The sequence below is a fragment of the Megascapheus bottae genome, chromosome 16, assembly GCF_031878675.1.
Source record: "Megascapheus bottae isolate mThoBot1 chromosome 16, mThoBot2.hap1, whole genome shotgun sequence".
NCBI lineage: Eukaryota > Metazoa > Chordata > Mammalia > Rodentia > Geomyidae > Megascapheus > Megascapheus bottae.
Genome location: NC_143524.1, coordinates 38,159,641 through 38,180,950, shown reverse-complemented (window position 1 = coordinate 38,180,950; position 21,310 = coordinate 38,159,641). Strand labels below are relative to the sequence as shown.

At 38.1% G+C, this 21,310-nt stretch overlaps 1 protein-coding gene across 3 annotated transcripts in view; it reads right to left on the bottom strand.

Moving 5' to 3' along the window:
* Sbf2 (SET binding factor 2) overlaps nucleotides 1–21,310 on the bottom strand; it is a 250,978-nt gene that overhangs the window by 45,769 nt on the left and 183,899 nt on the right. For all 3 annotated transcript variants that reach the window (XM_090348160.1, XM_090348161.1, XM_090348162.1), the window contains 7 exons: nucleotides 15,603–15,773; nucleotides 13,235–13,497; nucleotides 11,516–11,688; nucleotides 9,598–9,671; nucleotides 6,912–7,107; nucleotides 3,643–3,770; nucleotides 1,680–1,855 (listed from right to left, as the gene is read on the bottom strand). In XM_090348160.1, coding sequence (XP_090204286.1) covers nucleotides 1,680–1,855; nucleotides 3,643–3,770; nucleotides 6,912–7,107; nucleotides 9,598–9,671; nucleotides 11,516–11,688; nucleotides 13,235–13,497; nucleotides 15,603–15,773 — 1,181 coding nt within the window. The remainder of the gene's footprint in view (nucleotides 1–1,679; nucleotides 1,856–3,642; nucleotides 3,771–6,911; nucleotides 7,108–9,597; nucleotides 9,672–11,515; nucleotides 11,689–13,234; nucleotides 13,498–15,602; nucleotides 15,774–21,310) is intronic.

Genomic DNA, 21,310 nt, shown 5'->3' with positions numbered 1-21,310 from the left:
AAGAAAGCCAAAGCTCGGGCCAGGAGTTTGGCCTAGTGGTTAAAGTGTTTGCCTAGCATGCATGAAGACCCAGGTTCAATTCCTCGGTACCACATACATAGAAAAAAGCCGGAAGTGGTGCTGAGGCTCAAGTGGTAGAACTCTAGCCTTGAGAAAGTCCAAGGACAGTGCTCAGGCCCTGAGCTCAAGCCCAGGACTGGCAAAAAAAAAAAAAAAAAAAAAAAAAAAAAGCCAAAGCTCAACAACAATGCTCAGGTCCTGAGTTCATACCCCAGGACTGGCAAAAACAAAACAAAACAAAAAGAGAAGTGGAACTAAAGCAGTAAAGCACTAGCATTGAGCACAAAACAATAGGAACAGCACTCAGACCCTGTGTTCAAGCCCCAGGAAGGACTGGCACAAATAAAATTGCTTTATTCTTCTTGTAATTGATACAATGGATACATTTCTGAAAGGAGTAATACGTATTTCTGAGAAATTCTAAATCTAAAAAACGGTATCAGGCTTCATTAAGGGCTCCTCTGTGACCCTACAGTGCTGAGTGCTTAGCTCACTGTTACCAATTTCTAGTAAGCTGGTTATAGCTTTGGTATATCATATCTTGATATTCATGTGCTCTTTGTTAACCAAGTAATACAGAGGCTAGCCAGCTATGCAATAGAGAAATGACAATTGTCTAGAACCTCACATCTTCTATAATCCCTAACCTATTTCACTTTTAGGCAGAAAGTTTGCAAAGCAATTTCTAATATGTAATTTGTACTGGTGGATGCTCACATTCTAGGTGATTAATGGTGAATGAACAGGAATGGCAGCTTCTGTAGTTTACCACTGACAGTTTAAACAGTTTCCAAAAACTGTGTATTATCCAATAATTAAAAGCAACATTTTATCCAGAATTTTATCCTGAATCAAAAAAACAATATAAGAGGTCCTTAGGGCTGGGAGAGTAGCCTAGTGGTAGAGTGCTCACCTAGCATGCACGAAGCCCTGCGTTTGATTCCTCGGTACTATATACATAGAAAAATCCTTAAGTGGCACTGTGGCTCAAGTGGCAGTGTTAGCCTTGAGCAAAAAGTGCCCAAAGACAGTGCCCAGGCCCTGAGTTCGAGCCTCAGGACTGGCAAAAAAAAAAGTCCTTAGCACAATAGAGATTCTGAGTTTTTTTTATCAATTAACTTTGTACATATATGTACAGTATGTTTGTGTTTTATATGCATGTGTGTATGTAAACATACTGCTTAATCTGGGTAAAGGATATACAAAGAACCCTTTGGACTACTGTTGTAGATTTCCTATCAGTCTGAATAATTTAAAAGGTTACCAAACAAAAACAACCCACCAAACTTCAACAGCACAACAAAAAGCAACAACTTTCGTTTCTAGATTAAAGTAAAATTTTCCTTGGCCTGGATACTGATAAAAGTAGAAGCGTTTCCTGTATGAAAGTAAGAAAACAGAATTTCACATTCTAAAAATAAATCATGAGCAGTGAACATGATCGTCAAAACTTCTTGATGTATTGTTTCATTTATCTTCTATAACTTTATGAACTTAAGCCAATCAGTTAGACAAAATAATATACAAAAAGAACAATATACCTTGCCACAAAGGCTAGGTTGCTTTCTCTGACAGTTATGGAAGGGCTGATATTAAGAGACTTATCTTTTTTTTCTTACCGAAAGGAAGTGTTCTTTTCCTTCTGCTTGGGTAAAATTATTTGTGGTGTAGTTTGTCCAGCAGCAAAAGCAAAGGTGCTGAAAATGGACTGAGGATAGCGGAACTTCATTAACTGTTTCTTAAAGATCTCTACTACTTCTGGGCTGACTTCTTCATCAAATGCTACTTTAATTAACTAGATACAAAAAAAAATTAAAGCTATCAGAACCATTAAGGATTTCCAGACAACTGTTCCATAAATAATTAGAAAAATCCCCATAAAGTAACCAATGAAACAGAGACTTTGGATAGCAAGAAAAACAATTTTTTTTTTAAGTAAAAAAAGTAAGGAGGCTAGCCAGGTGCAGTGGGCTCACGCCTGTAATCCTACCTGCACAGGAGGCTGAGATTTGAGGATTGCAGTTCAAAGCCAGCCTGGGCACTAAAGTTCCTGAGACTCTTATCTTCAATTAATCACTAGAAAACTGGAAGTGGCACTGTTGCTCAAGGGGTAGGGTGATAGCCTTGAGCTGAAGAACTCAGAGACAATGCCCAGGCCTAGAGTTCAAATCCCACAACCGACCCCCCCCCCAAAAAAAAAAGGCTCTGAAAAGTTTACTTGAAATGGGTGGTTAGCAAGGAAAATACTTCATGAAGTTGGATTTATGATTATTTACAATGAGATAAGAAAATAACTTGTAGCTGAAATAGCCAACATATCATTTGTATTTTCCCAAAATCATTCCTAGACAGCATTCTAATAAGATCCCTTCTTGGGCTGGGAGTTTGGCCTAGTGGTAGCGTGCTTGCCTAGCATGCATGAAGATCTGGGCTTGATTCCTTGTTACTACATACACAGAAAAGCCAGAAGTGGTGCTGTGGCTCAAGTGGTAAAGGTCTAGCCTCGAGAAAGTCCAAGGACAGTGCTCAGGCCCTAAGCCCAGGACTGGGAAAAAAAAAATCCCTTCTCATGCAGAGATTCAACAAATCAAAGAAGAAAAAAATTCAGTTTCACCAGAGTCCTAATCAGTAGAGTTTGGCAGTAGTTGAGTGTAGAATTCTTGGCAGTTACAATAGTAAGGAGATCCTTAGGTAGTCAATGTTTCCATGTGACATGAGAAAACCTAAAGTATAGGTCTTCACATTTTATACAGTGTTAACAAAGACTAACTACTATTCTAGGCAAGGCTCCTGACTAAAAGGAATGAGACTAGAACTGAAACCTTCAAATTTCAGGAAGCCAGAGACAAAGAATAAAGAATAAGAAAAAACAAAAAAAAATTTTAGCTAGTCTTCATCAAGCAGGAACTGAAGTATAGTAAAGCTGAGAAAAAGAGGTACTATATATATGAGGTTCTAAGAATACCAAATATTGACAATCTGTTGGTATTCTTGAGTTGGTCCAGTGACTCCTGAAGTTATTAGATCCCAAACAATTCAAGGGTTTTTCTCAGGTGACAATTACCCACCCTAATGCTCATCTTCCTTATTCTCATTCTCTCTCTCTCTCTCTTTTTTTTTTTTTTGCCAGTCCTGGGCTTGAGCTCAGGGCCTGAGCACTGTCCTTGGACTTTCTCAAGGCTAGAACTCTACCACTTGAGCCTCTGAACCACTTCTGGCTTTTTTCTATGTATGTGGTACCAAGGAATCGAACCCGGGTCTTTGTGCATGCTAGGCAAGCACTTTACCATTAGGCCAAACTCTCGGCCCATATTCTCATTCTCTAACTTTTGGCCCTATGATCATAGAAAGTAGTCATAACATCATTAAAATTTTTTGAATATTCGAAGACTGGCTTTTTAAAAGTCAGTTGAGCATCCCTAGTCCAAAAAACCAAAAGCAGAAACCAGTGCTAAAGATCAAATTTTCTGATGCAGAGTGATTTAGATAAAAACATTTTAAAGCAGTGGATGCTTAATGCTATTTTGAAATCTGTACCATTTTAGTCTGAAGCATTTCAGAGAAGGGGTATTCAACTAATACCTGAAAAGATGCTGATGTAATCTGTAGTCCTTCTTGCATATTCTGTTGTAGCTGGTTCTGCATGGTGATCTTCTTTTCCTTGGTGATCGAAGCAATGGGAAAGCTCCGTACAACTGTCTGTTCACCAACTGCAGAAAAGAGAGGACACAGACTCAACAGCAGTACTTTTTAGCCCCAGTCAACTTTTTAGCCTCTGACAAGGACATCTCAACTGTTTCTATAGCTTGGCTATTGAGAATAATTCAGCAATAAATATCTGATTAACAAGTAACTGAAAGATATGAATATTCCAGAAAAGGAGATGATCTGTACACGTTAGCTGGATAATAATTAGTGGAAGAAGTAGGAGGGAAATGAGCTTTGAAAACAGACTAGGGTTTGGATTTGGAGAAGGAAGGTTTTAGGCAGTAGAAAAGTTAACAGAAACACCAGTGAGTAAGACCTCACAGTCAGTAAGCCAGAAGACCTAAACCAGCTTTATCTGAGTTAAAAGCCTGTACATTTACCCACTTAATTCTTTGGATCTATCAATCTCTAAATAACCTAATGATTAAGCTTATATCCAGAAGCTAGCAACGTCAGGATATGCAAAAAGATTTTAATGCTAGGATGTGCTACACAACCCATGTTTCTATAACATATATACAACTATCAGATTACTATGTATTATTAAAGATGCAATTTTAAATTAGAAATTTAAAAAGAAATTAAAAAGGTTTCCATGATAAGCATTTTTTCCTAAAACACAAAATAAAAACTTAAAAGGGGGCCGGGAGTTTGGCCCAGTGGTAGAGTGCTTGCCTAGCATGCTCGATGTTCTGGGTTTGATTCCTTGGCACTACATACACTGAAAAAAGCTAGAAGTAGTGCTGTGGCTCAAGCGGTAGAGCACTAGCCTTGAAGAAAGCCCAAGGACAGGGCTCAGACCCTGAGTTAAAGCCTCAGGGCTGGCAAAAAACAACAACAACAATCAACCCCTTTCCCCCAAAACCAAAACAACTTTGAAAGGGAAAAATAAGAAATTTAGTACTAACTCTTGCTTTGTTTTCTTTAAAACAACAGAAACTAAAATGACCACATAATTTCATTATATTTATAGCCATTAATCCCATAAAATTCTACTATAAGAAAATGGTAAGTATAGGTTGAACACTCCAAATCAGAAGTTCAAACTCTGAATTAGTGCTCAGAAGGTTTAATTTTTGGAATATTTTGAAACTCACATTTTTGGGTTATGGATGCATAACCTGTAAAAGTCTATGCAAATCTTCCAAACTGGGATAAAAAAGTAAAAAATCTGAAATACTTCAGGCCCAAAGCATTTTTGACAAAAGACACTGTAATTTAGTTTAACAACTATACTTGCTTTAAATACGAATACAATACAATGAAGGCTACAAAACTTTGTTCCTTTTTAAAATAAACACATTTTTTTCCTGGGCATTTACCTTTATTAAATTTCATAAGCTTTTAAATTATTTCCTGGTAAGCAATTTTATGACCAATATACTAAAATTGGATTCTAAGGTTTACAGGAACACTTGGGAGGCTGGAGCAGGAGGATGGCAAATTCTAAGGCAGTATGGGCTACAAAATACATATGAACATAGAGGATGATGGTAAGCAAAATGAACTCCAGGATATGGAAATAGAGGTTTATCTTTGTGGTTTTTGTTTTTATATACTATGTAAAATCACTTTTTCCTCTTTTTTTTCTATTACAGTTTATCCCCCATTGCTACTGCATCTGACTTTGGTACCTGGTGTATTATATATACGTTTATTTGGACAAGGAAGGGGAAAAACAAGATGATGAGACAAAGGATAAAGGTAATAGTGATATTCATAAGACAATATGTTGGAAATGAACTTTACAACTTAGGAGAGGGGTAGCGAGAGGAAAAGTGGGAGAAAAACATGGAAGGGGTAACAATGTTTGAGAAGTAATGTACCACAACCTTATAATTCAAATATACAGGCAAGGTTGTGCACCAATGAATTATCATCAATGAAGGCCCAATTCCTTAATTTTATTAAAGAGGGAAATCAAGTCCAGAGAAATTAGGGAGACATAATCTATCAAGATTGATCAGAAGAAACTCAAAACTTGAGTGTTCTGACTTGAAATTCAATGGTTTTTCCTGAAATCCTGATCATTTTCCCCATAATACATAGACTACAGTGCTTGTAGATGATTTAAAGTAATTCTGGATAAAGCATGCTAGTCCTTATAGGAAGGCTCTACAGAATAGTAAAAATAGAAGTTATGGGACTTTAGTGAATCAAAAAGAAGTCTGCTAAAACAGAAATGGGATTAACTGAAATGGGATTAGAAAGAAGTAGTTAGTATTGTACAATGCTGTGATACTTTGCATAGGCTTCCATGAGAAGAACCATGTTTCTGGAAGCCGTAGCTTTATAGTTAACCAGGGCAAATGATAGGGGTTAAACACAGAAAGCTAGAGCAACCAATCATCAAGGAACATACTTGGCAGCAAGATAGCGTGATATCACTAGGTCAGAATAGTTTGCTTTATGCGATTAATTTGTTTTTAGAAAATAAACTCTTGATTTATGATTAGAAGATGCCCTTTGCTTGTCATATACAAATCCACTAAATCATCATTAGCTTTGGCAGTCAACACCATTCTGTCTGTCCCCTTGCCATCCCCACCCCCCCCCGCGCCCCCCCTTACAATGCATCTGAGTGGCTAAAAAACTTATTTTGAGCGGAGTGCTGGTGGTGCACGCCTATAATCTAGCTGCTGAGATCTGGAGAGGGCAGTTTAAAGCCGGCCCAGGCAGGAAAGTGTGAGACTCTTCAATAATACTACTCAGAAAAAGCCGGAAGTGGTGCAGTAATAGAGTGCTAGCTTTGAGCACAAAGAGGCTCAGGGACAGAACCCAGGTTCTGAGTTCAAGCCCTGCAGGGGCCTACCGGCAGCAAATTGGGGTTCCTGAAATAGGGGGCAGGGACTGGAAAAAATAGAAGAGAGACAAACACATCGGGTCCGGGAGGTCTGCCGCCCAGGTGAAAACTGCAGCCTCATTTATTCTCCACTGCAGCTTCTATCCCTTCTTCAAACCAGGGAACTTCCAGCTGTTTCATTCATATGGTAAATCTCAGGTCATTTAAACAGAATAAGGCCAGAAAACAGTAAGACAAAAAAGCCATTGTCTGATGCAAATCAAGGTACAGTTTGATTCCACTCTGGCTCCCAACAAAGCCCCAGGACCAGCAGAAGAAAAAGCTTATTCTGAAGACATACCTAGCTGGTCATGGGGTGTTCCTCTGAAGAGAATTCTGTACGTGGTGAGGAACAAGGCTCCTTCTGCTGGCAAGAGCTGAGGACCACCAAGAAGCCCTCCAGTAGCTTCTTCTCTACCATCAGGATCCAATAGGACTCGAAGACCTTCACATACCATTTCTTCTCCTGGCAGGAGAGCAGGCCTGAGAATCTTGGGCTAAGTACAGAGAAAGTATTTTGTTACTAAGTAGTTTGTATAAAGGGATCACAATTCCATAAATCAGGTATGAGTACAATGCTTCTTGACCCTTTCTTTCATTTTGAGAAAGTAATTAAAATGTAACTCTTACTGAATTTAGATCAAGGTTACCTTTCCATTTATAGACCTAAAAATCTGAAGCCAAACTTCCCAGGTAGCCAAACAAGAAAGCAGATTTGGGATGAAACAGAAATAAAGCTTTTAAATCCAAGTAGGAAATGATTATTTGCAAAGTACTTGTTAATGAGTAAAATCACTGAGAAATAACTAAAAAAAAACCAAAACCCAACAATAGATCACTGTGCAATCTCTAATCATTTATTTATGTGTACTAACAATGTTTTTTGGTTTTTTTTTTTTTTTTTTTTTTTTTTTGCCAGTCCTGGGCTTGAGCTCAGGGCCTGAGCACTGTCCTTGGACTTTCTCAAGGCTAGAGCTCTAGCACTTGAGCCTCAGCACCACTTCTGGCTTTTTTCTATGTATGTGGTACCGAGGAATTGAACCCAGGTCTTCATGCATGCTAGGCAAGCACTTTAACCACTAGGCCAAACTCCCGGCCCCTTGAGAATCTTTTTATATTAAGTTAAACAAGCTGTAAATTAGTATATTGTAATTACATTTTTTTGGACAAAAATGGCTGTAATATGAAACCGTTAGATAGTGTTTTCATGGTTAATGGTTGAGATGGGGTGAGGCAGGTGGACCATAGAAATTTTGTACAACCTATTTTCTTTTTTATTTATTTATTTTTTGCCAGTCCTGGGCTTGGGCTCAAGTTCTGAGCACTGTCCTGAGCACTGTCCTTGGACTTTCTCAACGCTAGCACTCTACCACTTGAGCCTCAGCCCCACTTCCAGCTTTTTTTTTTCTATGTATGTGGTACCGCTATTTTCTTTTTTATAGTTAACATTTTTTAATGCTTTAACTTGATATAAGTAATGCTGTGCATAAATTTAAAAAATATTTACAATGGATTTGTTCTTTAAAAAAGACCTGTCTTTGGCCAAGTAATGAACATTTATACATGAGAGATAAGACTCAGTATCCTTTATATGAAGAAGCACAAGACACATTCTTCTCAAGTCATTAAGGGCGGGTTGGGGGAGAATACCTTTCCTGAAGGTTTAATGTGTTTATTTATTTTAAATTAAGGAATAAAAACCTCTATCATCACTATTCTTTCTGTTAGCTCTAGGAAGCATAGAGATGGATGTAAAATCAATAATAGTCACTTTCTTAAGTTTCTGATAAAATTTTACAAACTTTTTCTTTTCTGTATTCTAATCTCTATTTTGAATTAATTTGTTTTTGGAGTTTGAACTCAGAAACTCATATGCATTTTGCCATTTGAGCCACATCTGGACCATGATCCTTTTATTTACCTCCTGCATGCCTCAAACGACAGATACATGTGCCACCAGACTCAGCTTATAGATTTAGATAGAGGGTCTTGCTTTACCTAGGCTGCTCTGATCTTTCCCATTTCTGTCTCCCAAGTAGTGGGATTATAGATGTAAATAATTAGGGCTAGACTAAATTAATTTTGCTGGTACTGGGGCCTCGAACTTGCTTGGCTGGTGTTCTATCATTTAAATCATACCTCTATACATCAGACTAGCTTTGTGCTGATTATTTTGGAGATGTAGTCTCATGACTTTGCTGCCTGATCTACCTTCAGCCTGATCTATCTCAGCCCCCTAAGTAGCTATGATTTTAAGTGTGAACTGCTGGCTCCCAGCTCTGAATTTACTTAGTGGGTCCTAGGCCTTGAACACCTAGGTTAAGCGCTGTCTCTAAGATCTTTATCACTTTTGTTTTTTTCTGTGATTAATTGAAGAGTCTCGTGGCTTTCCTGTCTCAGATGGCTTTAAATTGCAATCCTTAGATCTCAACCTTCTGAGTACCTAGGATTACAGGAGTAGAGAGCCAGCACTTAACTCTGAATTTTTTTTTTTAATACTTCTGCTTTATAGGCAAAAGGAAGATCCTGTACTACTCCATACACTGATATCAAATATCTCCAAGTATTCTAATTCAGGAGGCTGAGGTGGGTTCAGGATCCTCTCCCTGAATTTCTTAGCTGTTTGTCCTAGTTAGATTCAAGAAGCTAGTGTTTCTGTCATAACTGCCTTATTTTTTTTTAAATTTTTGTACAGGAATTATACAAGGTATCAAAACCTTAGGTTGGGCTTAGAAGTTAGAACTACTCATCATCTATTACATGCTTATAAAAATGGGTCAATAAAAAGATTATTGTTGTTTTGCTGAATCCAAGAAAAGATACTGTTGCCTTTTTAGTGTCTTTCTTTTTTAATAAGGTTCTACATGACAAAGTCCTCTTAACATTTAATGTACTATTCAAATTGTACCTATAAACTTTCTGGCACACAATAGTCTAGTGCTGTTTTTTAGAAGTTAGACTTTGAAAAATAAGTTTGAAATAATTACCTTCTGTATAGGTGGAAGTCGTCTACTCTCTCGATGTACTGCTTCTAGTGTTTCAATATGCATAGCTACAATTCCTAGGATGAATTAAAGTGTTCAAAATAAAAGCACAAAACAAATTCTAAGTATATTAGAATTAAAAACTAATAAAAGTTTGGGTTCTTTAAAAAGTTAAACACAGAATTATATGATCCATAAAATTCTACTCTAGGTATAACAGCCCTAAAGAACACACAATTCCCCAAGAATAGAAATAACTCAACTGTTCATCAATGGTAGGTAGAAAAAAATTAAGTATGCCTATATAATTGAATATGTAGCCATATAAAAAAGTTCTGATGCCATTCTTTCTGACAGCAGCATAGAATTCCATTGTGTACAAATACCACATCTTGTTGATCAACTCATCAACTGAGGGACATCTAGGTTGGTTCCATATCTTTGCTATGGTAAATAGTGCTGCAATGAACATGGTTGTGCTAGTGGATTTAGTATGTCCTTGTTTTTGGATGATTAGGTAAATGCCAAGTAGTGGAATTGCTGGGTCATAGGGGAGCTCTATGTTTAGTCTTTTGAGGAACTGCCATACTGCTTTTCATAGTGATTGAACGAGTTTGCACTCCTACCAACAGTGTAGTAGTGATCCCTCCTGGCCACATCCCCTCCAGCATCTGTTATTAGTTTTCTTGATCCTGGCCATTCTAACTGGAGTGAGGTGGAATCTTAGAGTTGTTTTGATTTGCATTTCTTTTATGATCAGAGATGTTGAGCATTTCTTCATGTGTCTATAGGCCATTTTTGTTTGTTAGGAAATGAAAAGATCATACTAAGTGAAGTAAGCCAGACTCAAAGGAACTTAGGCTCAATGGTTTCCCTCATTTGTCATAATCAGTAGAAACCTTGGGCACTCCTAGCAGAGATTTGCAATAGAGCAAAACCTTGATACAAAAGGCCATATAGTAGAACGCTGAATGAAAAGATCTCTAGGATATAGAAATATAAGCAATATAATGAATGATTGTTGTCCTTAAGGTACTATGTTATCTCTCATCTCTTTTGCTGTCCCTTGGTTATCTTGTATTGTTACAGTATCTCACTTTGTTACCTGATATATCAGATATATTTGGTTATTTGAAATTAGGGAACAGGGGAAAACAAGATGAAGGGTGGAGGTGGAGGGGAGGAATATGGGGACCAAGACATGTGAAAGGGTATCAATGTATGGGAATTAATGTACCATCTATCTGACAAATATCATGTAACCCTTCTATTAATTACAATAAAAATATATGAAAAAAGAATTCTAATAATATGTAAAATGGTCACTATGAAAAAAAAAAGTTCTGATGCACATGTAATTTTTCGGCATGGTCAACTTTGAAAAAGCTATGCTAAATGAAATAAGCCAGACATAAAAGTTGAAATACTGTAAAATTCCACTTATATAAAATATCTATGATAGACTGTTTTAGGTATTATCAGGGGCCTGGGTCTAGGGAAACAGGAATTACTACCTTATGGTTACAAATGTCTAGATGGAGTGATAAAGGAACAGTGGTGACAGTGACACAACATTGTGAATTCATGTGAGTTGTCCACTTAAAAATAGTTAAAATGACCAGGTGCCCATGGCTCATGCCTGTATTCCTAGCTACTCAAGAGGCTTAGACATTAAGATTGCAGTCTGAAGGAAGCCAGGGCAGGGAAGTCTGTGAAACTATCCAACTAACCACCAAAAAGCTTAAGTGGTGCTGTGGCTCTAGTCAGAGTGCTAGGATCCATCACAAAAGTTCAAGCCCCATAGCACATATACATATACCAAAAAAATGCAAAATACTATGAATACACTACCTGGTAGAAAGGTTGGTATTAAGTCTTTTGTTAAAACTTAAGCCTTGTCTAATATTTGCAAAGTGATTACCTGGTATCATGCAATGAAGGCTCTTGATATGATCCTGAGTAACTCCACTCTCTGTACAAACCTTGTCAATAAATCGAGTAATAAACCGCACAATGGAGTTGGCAATGTCATTGTTCTCTGAATCTTCAAACCCACTCTCTGTATCATAGCTCTCAGCTACACTTCCTGCAATACTAAGTCAAGGAAATAAACCATGTTCAGAACACAAATGTTACTACTATATTATAGTCAACAGAGTATTAACATTTGCTCAAAAAAATGGATACTCAGGAGGAAGGGCTGGCTTAACTTCATAGCTCCTATAAATGACAGTGTGAAACATGATTCTCATTTGTCTACAACTATGGTTTAAATATGAATATTACTCCAAAGGGCTTGTGGTACTATTTGGGGGGGGGGGGTTTAGAACCTCTGGGAGATGGAGAAGTAGGCCACGGAGAGTGGATCTTTGGGAGAATCTTGTCTCTGGCCACTTCCTCTACTGCTTTCTCCTTCCTGTTCACCATAAATCAACAACTCTCTTCTATCATATGCTTTTTCCACTATAATGTTCTTTCCAAGCATATGAGACCAAGCAGTAAATGATTGAACTCTCTGAATTTATGACCCCCATATTTATAATTCCTTCTTTAGTTTGTTTCATTCATTCTGGGGTAGTCATGATAAAAGAAACTACAAATGTAAATATATAGTTCAGCAGTAACTACAGAGATTTAAAAAAAGCAATCATGCTGGGTATGGTGGCTCACACCTATAATCCTAGCTACTCAAGAGGCTGAGATCTAAGAATCTGTTTAAAGCCAGCCTGGGCACCAAAGTCCATGAGACTCTTATCTCCATTTAACTACCAGAACCCAGAAATGGTGCTGTGGCTCAAGAGGTAGGGTGGTAGCCTGAGCTGAAGAGCTCAGGGGCAGTGGCCAGGCCAGAGTTCAAGTCCCCCACCACTGACCAAAAAAAAAAGCAATCAGGAAACTATACCAGTGATAAGCACCTTGACTACATCCCCACCCCCCCGCCGCCCCCCAGACCTGGGCTTGAGCTCAGGGACTGAGCAGCACTGTCCTTGGACTTTCTTAAGGCTAGGGTTCTACCACTTGAGCCTCAGCATCACTTCCGGCTTTTTTCTATGTATGTGGTACTAAGGAATCAAGCCTGGATCTTCGTGCATGCTAGGCAAGCATTCTACCACTAGGCCAAACTCCTGGCCCCATGTGGATGATCTTTTGAAAAGCTAGATCAGTAAAGAGCAAAGTCAGGTGCCAGTGGCTCACACCTGTAATCCTAGCTACTCAGGAGGCTGAGATCTGAGGATCACGATTCATACCCAGTCCTGGCAAAGAAGTCTGTGAGACTCTTATCTCCAATTAAGCACCAGAAAATGGAAGTGGTGCTGTGGCTGAACATGGTAAATAGGTAGCATTAAGCTGAAGAGCTCAGAGCCAGCCCCCAGGGTCCAGAGTTCAAGCCCCACTGCCGACAAAAAAAAAAAAAAAAAAAAAAAAGCACAGGGGTAGATTAAAGATGGGATGAGGTGACAGTCTTTCTAATAAGGAAGGGTTTAAGGAAGGGTTTAAAGCAAGTCTAAAATGGGAAAAAATGATTCATTTAATATATATATATATAGTCCGGGAGCTAAAATGCTTTCAGATTTTCTGCTAAGCCAAGACTGGCCCCAAGAAGAACAGGAAGAGGGTTCCAGTGTTCACATTTTGGTACCTGTTTGTGACAATGCTATTGCTTCCACTTTCCCAGTCGCCTGGTGCAGATGCTCTCAGGAGCTTGTTTTTACTTGTATCTAGTGGAACTAGCAAGTTGACCATGAGGTTTGCAAAATGGATAGCCTGGCTGAAGACAGTGCTTTCCTCATGTTGCACCAGCTCTTGCTGAGTTAACTTGCTTAGAGTAGGCCAAAGGCGTAGCTGCTCAGCTGCCAGGTCCATTGCTGTCTTTTCATGACGCTGACCATTAGGAAGCTTGTCCTAGAGAACACAGCAACAAGAGCTAACGCAGAACATCTGTCACTTAGAAAACATGAAGAATGTTTTAAACTATACCTTCTTTTTGGAATATTGTGTATTTTATTTTAGAATATACCAAGAAAGTACTTAAAAGTCAACAAAATTTATTTTCTAGACAATCATGCAAAGAAAAACTTCTGTTAAATACCTGTATCAGTAGAAATCAAAACTCATAAATGAAATGTTAACAATCACCACAAGACAAAACCAAATCTTTCCCACATCCAGTCTGCCTTCAAGTGGGATCAGAAAGTAAAACACAAATATATCCCTGCTTACACTTTACTATATTTACTCAATCTTACCAGTCACAATAATTTGTTAATCTAAAGGTCCTATTAAAGCTTATGTACAAATTCTCTGGTAGCATTTAGTAAATTTATCCTACACTTCTTTTCTGCTCTTTGAGATAGTAGATCGAATAACCAAGGTCACAAAAACATATTGAGATTTCTTTATAGATGTGAAAGCCAAACATTATCATCCACATAAGCATGCAAGTGACTTCAAAGAGAGGGTTCCTAGTAGGCTGTAGAGTTAAGTAGCAATAGCAGTCTATATCTACATAGCATTTTATACCTTATAAAGAGCTAAAGAATATTTAGTTCTATATCCATCTCATCTAGACTCAGAGACAGACTTCTTAAAATAGAGAACACAGAAGGTGTATGAATGATTTTGAGAAATATTGATATTAGTGTTATAGCTACCTAACAAAATTATGTAATTCTTTCTGGAGCATGATCTTACTTCAACAGACCTTTTAGATGTCAGAAGTTACCCCCTTTAAAGTGTCTTTATTTTATTTTTGGTGCTGGGGCTTGAATTCAGGGCCTGGGTGCTATACCTGAGCTTTCTTTGCTCAAGGTTGGTGCTCTACCACTTATGCCATAGCCCCACTTCTGGCTGTATTAGTGTTTTTTGTTTTTTGCCAGTCCTGGGCTTGAGCTCAGGGCCTGAGCACTGTCCTTGGGCTTTCCTGAAGGCCACTTCTGGCTTTTTCAAACCTGGATCATTGTGTATGCTAGGCGGGCACACTACCACTAGGCCAAACTTCTGGTCCTTAAAATCTATTATTTTTAAAGAGGATATAAGATATAGAGAGGTAACATAACTTGTCCAAGACCAGGCAGCTACTAAGAGACATTCAAACATTTCAGAATACTCAAAAGCAATTTTCTTGAGTTTTAAAAATATTTTCCTGATATTGAAATATTCCATACGTTTCTATATTTTACATATATATTCTAAAAGAATACCTAGATACTGCTGGCATATGGCTGTGTGTGTGTGTGTGTGTGTGTGTGTGTGTGTGTGTGTGTGTGTGTGACATGGGTTTGAACTCAGTTCCTTATACTTGCTAGCTGAACTATGCCTCTAGCTCTGAGGACCTGTTTTTGAATAGAAGTTCTGTTCTCTTCTTTTCCAATGCTGTGGTCAAACTCTGAGCTTTGTGCTTGTTAGGCAAGCACTCCATCACTGAGCTATATACCCAGCCCTCAAACCAATGGACTTTAATTTGACATTTCTTTTTTTCTTAATTTTTATTTTTTTGCCAGTCCTGAGCTTTTAGCTCAGGGCCTAAGCACTGTCCATAGAGCTCTAGCCTTGAGAAAGCCTACCACTTGAACCATAGTCTGGCTCTTCTATGTATGTGGTACCGAGGAATCGAACCCAGGTCTTCATGCATGCTAGGTAAGTACTCTACCACTAGGTCAAACTCCCAACCCCAATCTGACATTTCTTTATGGAAATAAATTACATAGAAATATATTTTAGAGATATACCTAGGCATATTTTAGTTTTACTCTTTTTTTATTCAATTTCTGATAATTGTTTTCAAAGAATTCTTATTTATTAAAACAAACTAATTCTAGCATTAGAAAACTATGTTAAGAGACTATAATAGAAAAAAATGTCAGAATTAATTGAGGAAAGGGATACCTACACCCAACCCCTAGATTATTATTGAAAGGAATTGCTTGCATTTTCCAAATCCCTGAGATAGCTACATAAAGTTTCCTGATAGTCAAATCTGCCTTGCTCAAGCACCTTTCTTTTCTTACCTTTTGCTTCAGATGTGAGGTGTGATTGTCTTCCTTTGCTGAGAGATATAGGGAACGAACTTGTTCCTGCACTGCATTGTAAAAAGTTGTCTCCCAAAACTGCTGATTTGTCCAAATAGGGTGGTCCTGTACGCAGGTGTAAGCAAACTGGCTGACTCCAGGAGCAAGTTTCTACAAGGACATACAGTATCTATCACCATGGAGCTAGGAGAGTAATGACAGTTCAGAAGATCACAGGCCTATGTTTAACCACAGAGGTGATCAAAAGCTTAGTAATCAGCATTGAACTCACTGGCCAGTGTGGACTTTGTTAAATCTTTTATAGCCACAGCTACTTCCATTTACTAAAATGGACATTTTTGAGAACAGTGAAAAATGTAAGCTATGAATTTGAGATCTATGAAAAGGCTTGTGCACACAGTAGGCAGCATACAATGACCAGAATTAGAACATATAATTAAATGCATCATAAGCTTCACACAAAACTTAATTTTAAGCCAGTGTGATGGCTCATGCCTGTCATCTTAGCTACTCAGGAAGCTGAGACCTAGAGGATCGCGGTTCAAAGCCAGCCGGGGCACTGAAGTTCATGAGGCTCTTATCTCCAATTAACCACTAGAAAGCCGAAAGTGGTGCTGTGGCTCAAGGGGTAAGGCAATAGCCTTGAGCTGAAGAGCTAAGGGGACAGTGCTCAGGTCCAGAGTTCAAGCCCCATGACCCCCATGACTGACCAACCCCCCCCCCAAAAAAAACCCAAAGACTTAATTTTAATTTTCTTTTCTTTTACTTATGTTTACTTTTTTTTTTCAGAGCAGAATACAATTTAGAGTACATTTTAAAAAAACATCATTAAATCAGATGTGAGAGAACTTACACCTTGGTTTTTCTACCTGGAATGAAGAATTAGCTTGAATTTGCTGCTCTGGGAATTGTACTTTCCCTACCACTAACTCTTGCCCATTTTTCTATCCACCAGGGTAGAGCCTGTTCACATACACCAAGACGACTGACCTGGGATTCAAGGGCACCTGGTAGCCAAGTCTAGGCATAGCAAAGTAACCATAAACCAAACTCCTAAGATTTCACAGTAGAATTCAGAGTAAGGGTAAACTCAAGAGGGAAGGAAAACTAATTGAAGGCACTTGGTAGGTACTTCATACATATTTGTTATATATTTAAATACTAAGAATGTTATACAGGAACAGTTTAAGGAAGAGAAAATAGAAGTTTGGGAAGGTTTAAGTTATTGCCTAGGGCCATTTAACAACCATGTTAAGTGGTAGAAAGGCCTTTCAAGACCAAGCATTTCTGGTTGCAAAGCCTCTGCTTGTTTTACTAAACCAAAATGATCTTCCAAAAAAACAAAACAAACAACTTCTTGTTTTAGAGTGTACTAAACTAAAATGTCAAAGAGAGACACCAGAAATGCTGTAAAATGTAGAACTTAGATGATTAGAAGCAGACTGATTATGATTTTTGCCTACAAAAGTCTCTGTGAATGGCATACCATGCAAGTACACTCAAGATAGCACTGAGTACTGCTACTGAGCTGCCTAGCTATGACTCCAATTCTTCCTATTATGTAGGTATAAATTGGGGCAGACAATGAAGCAAAAAGAGGGAAAGGTGCACAAAGATCATTATTGGTCTTCATGATGTCTTATGGGTTCACTGACAGTTACAGGGCTAAGGCATGTCTCAAGTGATAGGGTCCCTGCTAAGCCCCGACTTTATGCAAACAAACAAAGACAGTTATGGGAGATCATGGTTTTGTGTGTGTGGTTCTGTGAATTATGTAAGCAAAAGGTAAGGTATACACAGTATGGATCGCAGAGATGTGTGACAGATTACACAGCTTTCCCCCTTTCACATTTTAGTTCATTCTGAGGACTAGCAATTACTTCATTTGCAATAGAGGCCTATTCAGAAAGGAGTGGTTTGTTTGTTTTTGCTATACCTGGGGCTTGAACTCAGGGCCTGGGCACTATCTTTGGATACTTTTGCTCAAGGCTAGTACTCTACCACTTGAGCAACAGCGCCACTTCTAGCTTTTTCTATGCATGTGGTACGGAGGAATTGAACCCAGGGTTCATGCATGCTAGGTGAGCACTCTACCACTAGGCTATGCTTCGGGCTTTCAGAATTTTTTTTTTTTTTGCCAGTCCTGGGCTTGGGCTCAGGGTCTGAGCACTGTCCTTGGACTTTCTCAAGGTTAGAGCTCTGCCACTTGAGTCTCAGCACCACTTCTAGCTTTTTTTCTATGTATGTCATACCGAGGAATCGAACCTGGGTCTCCATGCATGCTAGGCAGGCACTCTACCACTAGGCCAAACTGCTGGCCTAAAGGCATGAAATTTAAGTGTGAGGGAAACAAAATTTTCAGCTGACTTTCCCTCCCATGTACATAGTCAGAGTTAGTAGCATTTCTTTAAAAATACAGCATAGGTCAATGAACAATAATTCTAAAATTTTTGGAGTTTTGAAGCTATATTAATATTGATGATCTCAGAAGCCCTAAGCTCTTCAGTCCTTATCAGTTTTGCACAACATGGTTTTACGAAGCCAGCATTACCAGAAAGTTATTCATTAGAAACTAAAGCTTAAGCCCTATAGGAATATGAGAGTTTGATGAAGCCCTTTCTCCTTCAGCATTTCTCTCAATGGTATTGCATGTTATCTTTCCTTAGCACATTAGCAGCTGAAATAATACCTTCCTGTTTATTGATAAAATAGTATGTACATAAAAAAGAAAAATGTTGCAAAGAAGTAACAGTGGTCTAATGCATCAGAATCCATAGCCTGCTTATGAGGTGAGATTACAATAAAGTGATTAAAGATGAATACTTTGGTGCCTGACATATGCATAAGAAATCATTATCAAGCACATAAAATATTTTTCAAAAAATGAAATGTCTCTTCTTTCTTTGAGGCTTTCTGCTATATCTAACTGTGAAGAAGGGACACTGGGTCTTTCCTTACCAGTTAGGACAGCCACTGCACTGACAGGAAGGTATATTCTTGGAAACAGTAGAGGGCAGTAGCACCTTATTTTACCTGTAGCTAGAAATGGTAAAAATAGACCTTGCAGTTTGGTTGAACTCACAAGTGGGTAGTAAGGTAAATATTAAATACTGCTTGTCTTCACTATACATTGGAGAGACTCGAATAAGGGAGACTGGATTTGCCTAATGTCACAGAAAGATGAGTAGATAAAATGGGAACTGAAATAAGGTTTTCTATTACTTTTTTTTTTTTCTTTTATGGTAGTGGGACTTGAATGCTGAGCCTGGGCGTTGTCTATGAGCTCTTCAGCTCAAGGATACCGTCACAGCACCACTTCCGGTTTATGGTGATTAATTGCAGAGAAAAGTCTCATGGACTTTTTAGTGCTAGGTTGGCTTTGAACCACGATTCTCAGATGTCAGCCTCTGGAGTAGCTAGAATTACATGAGTGAGCCACTGCACCTGGCTCTATTACATGGTTTCTTAAGATAGAAAGTAATAGCTGGGCACCTCTAGAAAATGGGAAATGGGGCTTGGCCCAGGGGTAGGGTACAGCCTTAAGCAGAGCTCAGGGACAACACCCAGGCTGAGTTCAAGACCCAGGACCCACAAAAATAAAAAAAAAATAAAAAGAAAGAAAGAAAGAAAATGGGAAGTGGAGCTGAGGCTCAGGGGTAGAGCAGTAGCCTTCTGCTGAAGAGCTCAGGGACAGTGCCCAGGCCCAGAGTTCAAGCCCCATGACCAACAAAAAAAGACATAAAGCAATATATTTCACAAAACAAAATCATAACACAATTATGCAGAGAAATGTACAATGAGACCTTTAGGGATTTCAAATTCAATATAACTTGTGATAGTATCCATAGTTTTAGCAGATGGGGAAAATAGCACGCTGTGAACAAAACTATCTTCTAATTCCTTTCCTGGTTTAAAGTGAAAACTTTTCAAGATTGTTTTTCAATCTGGTCAACATGCTACTAGCTTTGAGAATATTATTTCCCACACAGATGTGTATTAGTACATACTTAAAGTGGGAGGGTAGTAGGCATCTCAAATGATATCTCTCCTTCCCTTCAATTCAGACAATATTTACATTTCTCAATAATTCTTATTCTGTCAGAAAGAAATAGGTGGCATTTTGTCATTCAATTTTATGAGATTTTTAAGAATGTGTGTTGACTTCCTTCCTTATCTAGAAAAAACAGTCCAGAAGATACTAGGTTAAGCAATGTCATTCCACAAAGCTCTCAAAGGAAACCCAGCATGGAACAGGAAACTCATGGGGCTCACCTAACAGCAGGCCAGATCAAATCCAAATAAATGGATACAGATCATATGAGGAGATGGTCAAGGGAAAGGGTAAGATGTCAGTACAAAAGGATAGTCTGAAGCCTTGCAGGCTAGGTATGTTTGTTTCCCAAAGCCAGGGCTTTCCAACTAGAGAACTCAGAGGAAAACTAGTTTTTAGGAAAGAAAGCTAGTGGCAGAACTCATTCATGACATTAAAAAGAAATGTAGAACTCAAAGATTCATTACACAGATGGCTGGGGTTTCATCATTACAAGTATTAACACTCAGATTCCTCAAATAAATTTTATGGCCCACTCTAGTAAATACTATCATCTGCCTCTTGTAAAATGAGAAAAGATGACATAAAGAAGTATATCCAGGAGAACATTATTAGCAAGTGGCAGAGTCAGAGCTAAGATGCAAGCCCAGGCTGTTTGGCTACCAAGTCATTTTCCAACAACTGTACAATTAAACGATCTTCTAGAACTTCATTGCATGAATATACAGCATTTCTTTTTTTTTCTTTTTTATTGTAATTAGTAAAAGGGTTACATGATATTTGCCAGATAGAAGGTGCGTTAATTCACATACATTGATACCCTTTCACATGTCTTGGTACCCGTTTCCCTCCCTCTCCACACCCCCCACCCGTCTTGGTTTTCCCCCCTTCCATACAGCATTTCTTTACTCTAGATTTACTTTTCTTTGAACTTCTTGCATAAACATTATCAAGCAAGTTGACTTTCATCTTTTGATTATGGTTTAAGTATCACTGGAAGTACTTTAGAGGGGTCCCAAGAAATATGGCTCATTGTCATCTATAGTAATAAGCAGTTAGGGTTTATTGGTCATTAGTTTTATTATTTCATACAAGATTTATACAAATACACTATTTAATAAAAGTTTATGTGTTAACACTAAATAATCAATTTAAGGCTCAAAGTTGTAAGTGTGGAAGAATTTCCTTTCTTCCCATTTTTGTTATTTTTATAGTCAGCTTTTAAAATTCAGGTAGGATCCAAATATGGTCATATAATGCCATCAGTTTGTATATCACTAAGATGAGCATTACTCTCTGGGTTTTGGTCAGCTGTACTTTATTTCAAACAAGATCATTTGCCCTAAAGAGTTTTGTCCAGTCTAATGGCTTGCTGACAGTGCTATCATTTGACATAATTTTTTTCACCTCTATGCTTCCTACAAATTGGGAGTTGTATATAGATGTTTGATCAGCTTGAGCTTATTTGGCAAAAACATTCACAGACAGTATTGCCCATAAGGGGAACATTTGATATTGTATTATTTTGTGATGTCAATGATTAGATTCATTTATCATGAGTAGTAAAAATGGATATTCTAATTCTCCCTTATATTACCTGAAGTATTATAAAGGTAAATTTCCTTTTATTATACAC